The sequence below is a fragment of the Pagrus major genome, chromosome 23, assembly GCF_040436345.1.
Source record: "Pagrus major chromosome 23, Pma_NU_1.0".
In the NCBI taxonomy this organism is placed as follows: domain Eukaryota; kingdom Metazoa; phylum Chordata; class Actinopteri; order Spariformes; family Sparidae; genus Pagrus; species Pagrus major.
The window spans coordinates 11,212,725-11,224,805 of record NC_133237.1 but is presented as its reverse complement, the minus strand read 5'-3'; the positions used below and the strand labels follow the sequence as shown (position 1 = coordinate 11,224,805).

At 42.1% G+C, this 12,081-nt stretch overlaps 1 protein-coding gene across 1 annotated transcript in view; it reads right to left on the bottom strand.

Moving 5' to 3' along the window:
• The window catches only part of LOC141018954 (alpha-1,6-mannosylglycoprotein 6-beta-N-acetylglucosaminyltransferase B-like), a 68,625-nt gene that overhangs the window by 27,311 nt on the left and 29,233 nt on the right, over nt 1-12,081 (bottom strand). The window contains exons 8-9 of the mRNA XM_073493708.1: nt 10,863-11,027; nt 3,845-4,014 (exon numbers count right to left, since the gene is read on the bottom strand). Of these exons, the coding sequence (XP_073349809.1) occupies nt 3,845-4,014; nt 10,863-11,027 (335 nt within the window). The remainder of the gene's footprint in view (nt 1-3,844; nt 4,015-10,862; nt 11,028-12,081) is intronic.

Genomic DNA, 12,081 nt, shown 5'->3' with positions numbered 1-12,081 from the left:
GGAATATCACACGAAAGTCGACTGCACCGCTAACCTCTATTAGCCAAAACTCCAGCGCCGTTGTACTGAAGACAATTTAACTTGCGTTATCTCACTGACGGCACACTCAGGTTATTTTTAACGACGCCGCTGTTTTGCTTTTCATCTCAACGCATAGAAAACAAAAAGGCACATCAATCAGAAGGCCGCGGGGTGAAAGAGCGTCAGCACAACCTGAGACTGGCAGCATAATAAGGCTCTTTGTCGGAGCTTTGATTTCATCTTATTTCACGCTTCAGACTGCCCTACACGTGCCTGTCATTAGAGCCAGCGTTCAGGCTAGGTTGCCGGGCTAGAGACGCGATTGATCTCCCGTTTGACATTTTGTTAAGTCATTTCTGAGGGTTACTGATCACACAGTCCAGGCGAGTCTGCATGTTTGCCTGGAGAAACATGATGAAATCACCAGGTTGTTGACTGTAGCTGCGTTTACACGGTCATGTGCAAAATCCACAGCAGCCCGTCAGAACGGAGGACAGAAAACGTGGAGATACAATAGTGCGTTAAAATCAGTGAATGGTGTGAGTGTGTTTGAGTGCATCCATCCCATGTGAGACTGGTTTGAGCACTAAAACACTGGTTCCTTGGGTTTACCTCTGAATCACAACACTACTGGGTGGCAGTGAGTGTGTACACTCCTTCTCCACTCTGCTGACAGAACCTCTAAACCTGACAGGCTGCAGCTGCACCCTCCCCTGTTTTCTCGCTCCCCCCACCTTCCACTGCTCCTCAGGTGTTGAGGCGCTATGCTCCGTCGACGGCCAATTACCTGTGTCACTCGGGGAGGAGATGAGGGGAGATCCCCGAGCGGAAGTGACAGCTGTCTCTGACGTTCGGCGCATTGCCATGGGGGCACTCCCTCCCCGCGGTGCGCGACAAGTGTCGGTGTTACTGACAGAAATGATGTCACAACACTCAACCTCAATTACAGTAAACCCAGGAAAGATGACTGTACTTCCTCTCTTGATTCTTCCATCACGAGCTCTCTTTACATGGATCTGACGCTTTTCTTTCCAACACTACAACAGGAGAAGTGGTTGATGGTTAGTGATGTATTTAAATTGAATTATTGACAATGGCATTTTAAAATGTGAGTTCATTTCGAGGTAAAGAGTGATTACCATCGAGTCAAATGTAGCTATCTTGGCAAGAAGATTTTAAAACTGTCAATTATTATTATTATCATCTTTATTTCGATGCAGTTTTACATGGTTCTCATACAGAGTATAAAACTGATGTGTTGCACAGAGTTTATTGAATTTTCAACTCTTGTCCCTAGTTGATGATTGATAATATTACTAATGATTATATAGTCATAAGTTCCAACTGTTCAGTCAGACCTGCAATGACAACGTATGCCCTAACCCACGTAAGCTAATCGAAGAGGAGTGTTTTGAATTTCACCGCCTATGATCGTAGAATAACAAGAGTCAGTAGTCGCGCTCGCGACTCTGTGAGGATGTGTATATAGCTGGCATGATCTGATACCGACATGTTGAAGTTATTTTATTTAGTTTATTTAAGTATTTCCTTGCCTAAACCAAAGCAAGAAGGGACAGAAAACTGAAAAGAAATGGAAATTAACAAGTGAACATGGAGTTAAAATAATAAGTAAACAGTATAACGATATGTTCCAAACTGAATAGAAACCCTAGTTTCCGAAGCGTCCTGTACTTAATCAGCTTATCCACAACAGCTTGCTCCAATGTGGATTTCGTCACCAAAGCATGAGTTAAAAATTAAAGTTCAACACCAACATATAGGCACAGTGGTGCTTTGAGGCTGAATGCTAACATGTGCACACAGACTAGGCTTGCTAGTAATGCTAAGAATGTGTCATGTTTACTTGTCCACATGTGAAAAAAAAAACAATCATGTATGAACGCATGTGATTCCCATGTGAAAATGTAAACTTTCCAACAAAACAGCATAATACTAGAGCAAAAGGCAAAGCTGATGCTGCCACGATGAAAGCATCTCTTGTGCTTCCAGACTGCTATGTATTGAGAAAAATCATTTATACATATACATGATTCTCTCCTCAGGGTGTGATCAGTGCCTCCCTTGAGAACATTTACCAGTGTGTGGACAGAGAAAAGACCAGCACGTCTTTCTTCAGAGAACTCCGTAGAGCATCTGTTGGAAAAAATAAGCTAAAGATCTCGCTGCAGAGAAAAGACATTGGCTGCGGGAGAGACGTGTGAGAAGAGCCGATTTGTCTAAAGGGAAGGACACCAGCCAAAGTGACTACTCATTGACGCCACCAGAGAGCATGAATGTTGCCAATTAGAGGCAATTATGTGATGCAGACCAACAGCTCGACTCCCACTGCAGCTGAGCTCCCAGTGTGGCTAATTTGTCTATCGGAGGAAGAGGCTAAACATATCACCGATCCTGTCCACATGAGAACCACAGCGGGGCCCATCCACTGATATTAAGCTCCCTTGCAAAGCCCGGGTGGGAAAAGCGAAGAGCAGGAAATGTAAATAGATGCGAGCCTGAGGCAATCCGTGGGAGCACAACCCACATAACGATCTGTCAATTTAATAGTGTGTGGGAGAGGAAGAGTAAGGGATGGAGAGAAATGTTGCCTGTTTCTATTCATTAACAGTTACAGAGAGGAGGATTTATGGATGTTCGGCATCTGCCACTAACCGGACAATTTACAAATCCCATAAAAGAAAGTAGGATATGTACACCGAGCTGTGTTCATATAGAGGGGGGATACGGTGCCATTCTCCATTATAGTATCTCCAAGGCTGAACATTTTATTTCCTCATGAATAGAGACCAATATCAGCCCTGATGCACACTCATAGAAAGTACATCATTTACCAATAAAACCTCAGTTAGTTACTGCTGTAGCTTAAAAACACACACACACAGGCTACAGTCAGCTGTTGGACTGTATTATCCTAACCTTGGCCCTTTGTGAGTCTCTGTCAGAACTTGTGCAATTTTCTAAACATCTCTGATGGCGTTCCCAGCGGAGACAGCGCGCAGTGATTCAATACACCATGACACCAATTAGCCGGGTAAATAATAGCACGGGCAGCAGAAGCATTCCCACTGGGGCCTCCTCACCACCTCCACTGATCTACCCTAGTCTGTGCATATCAAAGCTGCTTTTCTTCGCGGCCTGAAATTTCAGATCAAAGGGCAGCTCGAACCCATCAATGCTCTGACCTCCTCCCTACAGCACTGGATACATATGGTGCTCAATAACAAGCGAGCATTAGCGTCAGTCCGCCTGTCGCAGCTCCATACCGCCCGCTGGAATCGACAGCGGGTCTCGTCCTGCGCGCGGTCATTTTCCTGACCAGCCAGCGTGAAGCTGGAGACAATGTGCGAGGCAGGACTGGAAAGGTGTGACAATCAATAATCCTTTATTTTTGGAAGAAACAGTCCACCTGTCCATATGTATTTATGCTTGTGATGACGAGCGACGAGCCCGTTATCACTCTTGAGTCAGTGAGCTGCGGCAGGAAGCATATAGACACTGTCAAGCCTTCAGGCTGAGGCGGCACTCTGCAGGAAGGAGAGATAGCTTATCTTAGTGTGGCCAAAGGTGATCGAAAAAACAGCGTGTGGGGTAACAGCGCTGTGATTGGGCTCCTCATCACTCGAAAGGCACTTAAAGAAAGCATGTTCATTCAACAAAACAGGCTACAAAGAATAATAGTTTGCACAATAGATGTATCTAAACATCGTCGAGCAAAGCCGAGCACTGTACAACCGCTGCAGCGGCTCTGGCCACAGCTTCAAAATAAGAGGATCAGAGAGGAATAAGTGAAATCTAATCTTACCCGTGCAGCTCTTTGAGAGAAACCGAGATCTTGAGGTTGTGCCCCAGCACATGGAGGGCTGTGAGGATGTCGGCCCATTGCACCATCTCGCCCAGCGGACCCCCCTTCAGCACCTTGGGACTGAAGACGTCCCCGGATTCCTCAGTCAGAAATCCAACGTGAACTAGAATCTGAAGGGAAAAGCAAAAGAAGAGTGGGGTTTATGACAGAATGGTATTTTTTTCATTTCGTCATCAAAATTTGTTTATATTTGGATTTTTCTTTGTGTGGTCTGTCCTCTTCCAGGTCAACATGGTCAAGAGGAGGCCGTACGTGTCCTGGCTTTGGGTTTCATTTTAGTTGTTTCCTGTTTTATTTTGTAGGTTTCATCCTTGCGTGGCATGTCTATTTTACACTTCCTGTCTTTGTGTTTTTTCCCTACATTTTGATTGCCCTATTAGTTTCACCTGCCTTATTAGTGTACCTTCCCTAGTGTAGTTAAACCCACAATATATAATCTCGCCACTAGAAGACTCTCTGTCAAAACAAGACATTCGCAGAGTGTTTTGGATTCCGCTCTGATCCGGAAACCATTTACCGACGGGAGGAGAGCCAAGAGATTACTTTTTAAATTTTTGGATTAAAATCTAGATTTATCTTCACTCCCATCTATCAACATGACTGCGGCAGACCCGCATTGTCTGTGTTTATGTCACGCTACTGTAATGTTGACTGCTGACTGGAGCTGGATGGGAAATGTACTTTATTTCATGGAGATGTTACAGAGAGGAGAGGGGAAAAGAAGAGATAGAACTGGAGTCAGTGCCAAATAATGAGAGTTGACTTGAATTTAAACACAAAGATACACAATGTAAGTGTAAGTACACAAATCTACAAAATATATTTTAAAGACCTAGTCATTTTCAGACATTTTAATGTAGAATTCCTACATATTATGGGTTTAATTCGGTGTTTTTCCCTCACTCTCTCTCAGTTTGGATGCATTTTCACATCATGTTTGTCGATCGTTGTGTCTCACCTGCGTTGCCGCTTGTGTTCCTCGTGTCATCCTGGTTCGTACTTGGTCTAGTCTTTTTGTTCTCTTCCTTTTATTGCCTGTGCCAGTGCCTTTTGTTTTTTGGAGTCAGTTTGTTATCAAGGCTTTCCTTTTGTCACTACCATCTGTGTGCCCAGGGTGTTGGATTTGGGTTGTTTTTTGCTAAAACACAACAGTATGGCTCAGGTGCCACTTGGCGACACCACAAGCTGCTCAGTCGTCCTCCTGGATCCAAATTCCTCACATATTTTATCATTGCAACCTATATACTGATGATGTTTTTGGTCTATTCTGTATACGTGGGGTTTTCCTTACTCAAATCAAGAGTCTGAGTACAGAGACTGTCACATACTGAAGCCCCCTGAGATACTGTGATTTGTGATTTAGGGCTATATGAATAAAATGTACTTGACTGGAATGCAATGTATGCATTTCTGTTAAACCATTTCTGCACTATAATTAAAAAAACAAGCCATTATAGCAATTTTACATTACATTAAGACAATCTCCAGCCCTGGGTAGTGAATAATTGAGATTCTGTGAGAATTTTCCACCAAACGCTTATATATATATATATATATATATATATATATATATATATATATATATATATATATATATATATATATATATATATATATATATTACACATACTGTAAATAAATTCAGGTGTTTGGCACGGATCATTGATGTCAAATTGTAATGCAATTGAGTGTCTTAATGAAAGCGAGGAAGCGGAGTGACAGCATATTCCCGCCGACGCAACTCCTGAAAAATACAATCAACTGTGTGCGGAGTTGAAATGAACATTGACCTGCTGGGGGGCTAATTGATATGCAGAACTATACACGAGCGGTTTAATTGCTGATGGGGACGGATGGAATTTCCACGCTGTTAAATATGTAATGAAATTAGATTTTTCAACAGATGGCATTTTCTCAATTACTTTGGATTTGAAAAAAGCTTTCAAAGACAATTTGGTTAATCTCGGAGACCACATATTTATTCACGCGTTTGTTTAGAGGCTTGACAGTGACGTTGAATCAACATGAACCCCTCTGACATCATTTGTCTCACTGCCCTTGAAATCATCGAAATTTCCCTTGAACTATCCCTCAAAATACAAGCGTACAGATGGACAGTCATGTTTCAATCCAATATCAAAACTAGTCTAGTTTAAAAAGATGATAATCAGCTTATGTAAGGGTCCGAGTTATAATGGCATCTAGACTTTCCTCATATGTTACTGGCAGGTTCGGTCTGTATCCGTCTGATGCTATATTGCTTTTCAGACGGCTGCTTTTCACACTTAGATCTTTTAACTAGAAAAGGCTCAATACCACATACCAATCCAATTCAAAGTTTCATCACCTGCACTGCTGACACAATGGATTTCCCCTGTGTGTGAGCCACAAAGCTGCTCAGCCTGCAGCGTTTTGAACATATATGAGCACCGCAAGTCAGATTTAAAGTTCACTGCTGTGGTTGGGAAGAAGCCAATTGAGGAGGGGGAGGACAAAGTTTTGCATTTAGACATCAAAACTTGACTGAAAAAATAAAGACATGTAATATTATGATAATCAATGAACAGTTACTTTGGAGAAAAAGTGTACAAACACAGGGTTCACATTTTGTACTGGTGGTACAATGACTCCAAATGAAATAAAATTGAGTCATCCCTTTTTGTGGAAAACATAATGTTTGTATTTTGTCTTTTTTTATTATTTTATCAGAAGTGGGTTTTTATTACTGGAAAGAAGAAAAAATTGTCTTTGGGGAATTTTAGAAATGCTCTTTTTGCTCTCAGCCAGCTAGAGGTGAGGTCTGATTTGGATTGACAGCAGCAGGCAGGCTGAAAACAAGTCTTGCTATGAAGTCTGTTTGCCCTTTGAAGAGTGTTTCCATCCTGTTAAAATGATATTTCCCACAGCGCCTTAATGGTTGGGATTAGGGTTCAGGTCAGGTTATGGTTAGGCATAATAGAGATGAGTGGTTGGGTTATGCTGAGGTCAGACATAAAAGGTGCAATATGTAAGAATTGGCCACCTATTGAATATATACTCGATACAAATGGGGCACACAGTACCAGGAGTAACTTCTTCCTGCTAATATCACTGCCTAGTTAGCTCAGTTAGCTGTGCATCTAGCCGTTCGGAGTGGGAGTTTGAGTGCACCAGAGGAGTGTTGGAGTTTACACTGCTAGCACAAGAGCTTTGGACCAGGACAAGCTGGCGCTAGCAGGTTAACATGCTAATTTCAATAGACATCTCTGCAACACAGTACATACACGTATTTAACATGACATCAATAGTGTTATATCTTTCCTCTGTTGATAATTTGAGTTAATTTTTGAATTTATTCAACTACAATTCTTACATATTGCACATCTCATGGTTAGAGTTAAGTCAAGCATCTCAGAAGAGGACTAGTTCAAGAACAAGAATCAACAGGGAAACATCTTCGAGTCGACACAACGCAAAGTAAACAAACTTAGGCTGTAGCTTATACAAGCCACGGGCATACAGTATATTTTCTACACTGGCACTAATGAGTGAGGATGACACCGGCATCTTAATAGACCAAAGTGACAGTTGCAGTTAATTAGCTATCTAGCCTGGAAACTGCCATAAGTATCACACTTTTCCCCTGTGAATGTTTGTTTGGTGCAGGACGCGACGTAGCTATGGAGAGGCATTTAGCAGGAATGCTAATGTGTTTTATTTCCAGAGGATCGTTAGCAGGCTGTTATTCAGTGTGACAGTCAGCCTGTGACAGAATGGTGACATAATATGGTTTAAAATGAAATAACTCGATTTGCTTCATTGAAACAGAGCGTGATGTTAAGATAGTAGCACCATCATTAAAGGAGACCTATTGTGCTTTTTTGTTTTTTCCTTTCATTCAGCGTTTTTATATGTTCATGTGCATGTAAAAGATCTTGTAAGTGAAAAAGGTCAAACGGAAGCTCCTCTCTCCCACAGAAAACACTGCTCCTTAAACGCCTCGTCAGTAGTGCCGCCTTTAATTACGTGACTTTGTGACATCACACTGTCACAGAGTCGTACATTTTCATAATTTACGGCTAGTTTGGCACGTAAGAACTGATTGAGCACAGCTGCTCTGTTTTTGTAAGCGCTGCTGGGTCAGGCGTGTGTGAGCTGACCAATCAGATGTGACTGGGTGTTCAGGAGGGGGGACCTTAAAGAGACAGGAGCTCAAACAGAGTGTTTCACACAGAGGGGGGATACAGTGCTGCAGCATTGGACAGTATGAGAAAACTGATGTGTTTTTTGAGCAGTCAAGCATGTAAACCTGCTCTAGTAGTAACTCAAAATAAAACATGCATTAAACATACTGTACAAAATAAATGCTTCTGTTTCTGATTTGCGTGTGATTTACAGAGCAGATAATAATAACTTAGTTGGACTCATCAAGTCGTCATGTTCCAGTCACTGTGCTTCCAGGTAAAGTACAGCCTAATGGAGTATGAACGTCACATCACTAATCATGACTCAAACATCACTTGGATACCAAGTAAAGAGTAACTCAAATGCCAGAAGAAAATACAGAACAGGAAGCAGAAAAAAAGAGACAGAGACATTCCATGAAACATCTCCCTTCTCTACAAGTCCGTCCGTGTCTGTTTTCTCAACAGCACTCAGTGTTTCAGTGACAGCAGCCAAGCCTGCAGGCTCTGGTTAATGACAGTAACCATTACTGTCAAACACACCATTACAATAAACAAAGCCCACTCCCCAGTGGGGAAGAAACAGACATTTGGTCTGTAATGTTATTTACAGAACAGGCTTTGATTTATCCAGCTGAAAACTGGCCGATGAAGGAAAAAACTGAACACACACACACACACACACACACACACACACACACACACACACACACACACACACACACACACACACACACACACACACACACACACACACACACACACACGGCAGGATACTGTCAGCTCGTTTACAGAAAGCAAAACACTACAAATGAATTTTCTTTCATTCCTCATGTTTCATTTAAGCTCTTGGGGTATCAAGCCTCTTTCCAGCATCAGAGAGATTTGTGGAGAGCTGTCCACATTTTCGGGCATAAAACGATTTGCCCAAGCTGAGATCTACAAAAACATCGCTCAGCCACTTCACTGTGAAATGTAAACCCACATGTAATGGTGCTGTGCTTTATCAGTATGATGCTCCATACAGATATGCATGCAAATGTGTTGAGGAAGGGTCAGAGAATGAATGAGGCTTCAGGCAAAATAAACTCTAAATGCCTGAGGTAAGGTTGAGTTCTTGTTTTTATAATGAATAATTTTACTCATATGCTAATTATTCGGCTACTGTACATTTTCTCCCTGCAAAGCTGTTTGTGAACAGTCGTTGAGTATAGAGTCTTCTTGGTAGGCTGCTGAGATTTAAAGCTGTTGCTGTTGTTGAGTCTGATTCCAAGTTTATTAATAAGTATGTCTTGGGTTGGTGGGTCATTTTAGACATGATGCGCGCTAACACTTTTAGCGATTTCATCTTAAAAGAGCTGAAAAATGGTCCCAATTGACTGACTTTAATATGAAGAAATAACTAATAATTAGGGATCATTCATATTCAAATGGTATTTTAAAAAAAATTAAAACAGCACAAACATGATCATTTTCCACTCAAAACATCTGGTGGGCCAAATTGAACCTTGAGGTGGCCAGGCGGCAGGCAGCCCCGGTATATACAGTATAATAAGTATGATTACTGTCTATTACTATTGTACATAAACCGTGTTCAAGAAATGCGAAGGAAATGACTGAAACCCTATTTTCTGCTCACCTATAGTGCGGGTATAAAGAGCAGTACTGTGAGTCACTTATAGGATATTATTGTGTCAGCGTAAATGATCCCACATGTCAGGCGGTGACAAGGATACATATACGTACAATGTGGATTCTGGCTACTCTGGTGTGGAGTCTCTCTTGAGGGCATGAGAGTGATGATGTCACGTGTTATGGAAGAGGATGTTTTGAATGTTTGCAAGTCTGAAACAATGTGAACTGACCGAGCGGCTGTATTTCATATCGTGTCAACCACCGCTTGGTTATTTTCACCACAAATCTGAGCAGAGCGAGGGAAAAGAAGACTGCTGGCACCCCCACAGGCAGCAATAGGAGAGCACTTCAACACCAAACAAATCACTTTTGTCATCAAGACTTCAAACAGATACAAAAAGGCAAAAATAACTTGACGATCAAAGGATGAAAGTGTAGCATTTTGGAACGCCGACACGTCACTGTACTGAGAGCGTGACGGTCTGCACGATACAAAATTATCTATGTCACATATATCTTGGTTCTCGTTACTGTATATTTGCTAATAGGCGACCCAAACGCTTCACCATGAGGACACATCACTGGTGTAAAGGTTTTAACATGTATGCCAGAAGGAACCTAATGTCATCGACATTTCATCATTCCTCTGCTGCAGCAGGCAGCGCTCTTTGACACGTTGTGGAAATGTCCCTGTAAATGTCAGTGGGGAAAGTGCAACAAAGCCAATCAATGCCTGCTAGGAGTTCCTCTGCATCATTATCATCTTATGTCTTTCACTCAACAATCTGAGGAACTGGAGATAAAAGAACAAAGTGTTAGTCGAACAAAATGTCACAGCTGTTCTGGTAACTTTGCAGCCTCACATGTGGGCATTAAACGATTGTCTGGCTTCCTCACAACTCTTTGATCCAAAACCTCCCTTTTTTCTTTCTTTAATTCCTAAACAGATGGATTTACGTCAAATTAGGAGATGAGGAATATGTTTCCAGACTTACAAAAAACAAGAAATCTGTTGAGAATCTTTTTTTTTTTTTTTTACAGGCGCCTCTTCTGCAGTCTGTTGCAGCAACAACACTTTGAAAAGATGAAACCACAACACAGGCTCGTTCTCTTGTTCCCTCTCCTACACTTTCATCCTCCAGTGTGTGCCTCGTATTCACCCTTTTCTGCTCTCTCCAGTGGGTGCGGAGCTTGTCATCCAGCCGCCGAGCGGCGGAGGCCCACTGAGCCGCCATCCTGCGTATGCGCCTCTTCATGAAGCTCAGCGATTCCTTCCCGGTGCCCACCTGCTCCAGCAGAGTCCCGATGTCGGACTGGAAAACAGCCTGCATGACAGAAGCAATAAAAAAATCATAAGTGTAGAGAACGTCTGCTGTGGCCTCGTCATGAGCCTGTGTTGTTATTTCTTTATGTGGAAGTTCTGCACCAGAAAATACTAAACAACAGCACCTGAAGCAGAAGGGATGGGATGATTAAAAAACTATGATAGAACAGATACAATGGGCGTAGGAAGCATTTCAAATGTGGGTGAGAGGCTCTGGGGGAGAACATTTTTAACAGAGTAGATTCAATTTCCTGTATTGTGTTTCATTTTAAAAAGGTGGATTGACGCTTTTATCTAAACAAAGAGTTTATTAAGTTTGTTTAGGCATAAAAAAAAAACTTAGCGCTACATAGTGCACCTTTAATATCCACCAAATATAACCAGAAAATCTCATGAAATACCAAAATAATATGACTTAATGTGACAATTACTCACCAACAATGACTTAAGGGGATTGGTGCTTTTGCTGTTCTCTATAACCTGACACAGTTATCAGGTGCCCAGTTGTTTCAACTATTGCAATGGAGGCACTGTACAAACAACTGAAAGACTTAGAGACGGTTATAAGAAAACTCAAAGTTTACAGCTTGAGCTCCTCCCTGCCTCGATATCCTCCATCCTTTTTTTGTTTAGTTACTTTGTTCCTTCTTTTCCTCTTTTTCGTCCCTTTCTTTCTCGCACATTTGCCATCGTACTTTCCTCTCTCCTGTCATGTTTCCCTCCTTCCTACCACGTATACTCTCTTTGATCAAGGCCTTTTGCGGTGACAGTGTTTAACCCACCTGAACTAAGCTGCCTGGCATTTGGGCATCAATGACTAGTTGACGTGAGCGGAGCGCTCGTGTCTATCTGTGCGTATGTCAGTCTGCCTGGGTGCAATGTAGCAGTGAAAACGCGGTCTGGAATTTAATTGATTTGGGAATTTTCCAAGAAGAAAGCGGAATGGATTTGAACATGGCTCTGAAAAGAGGGCGGGTGAATAGACCGACAGTTTCAGCATGGTGAAAGTGTGTTAGTGTGGGACTAATCGTTTGAAAAAGTGGGTGGGCTGTTTT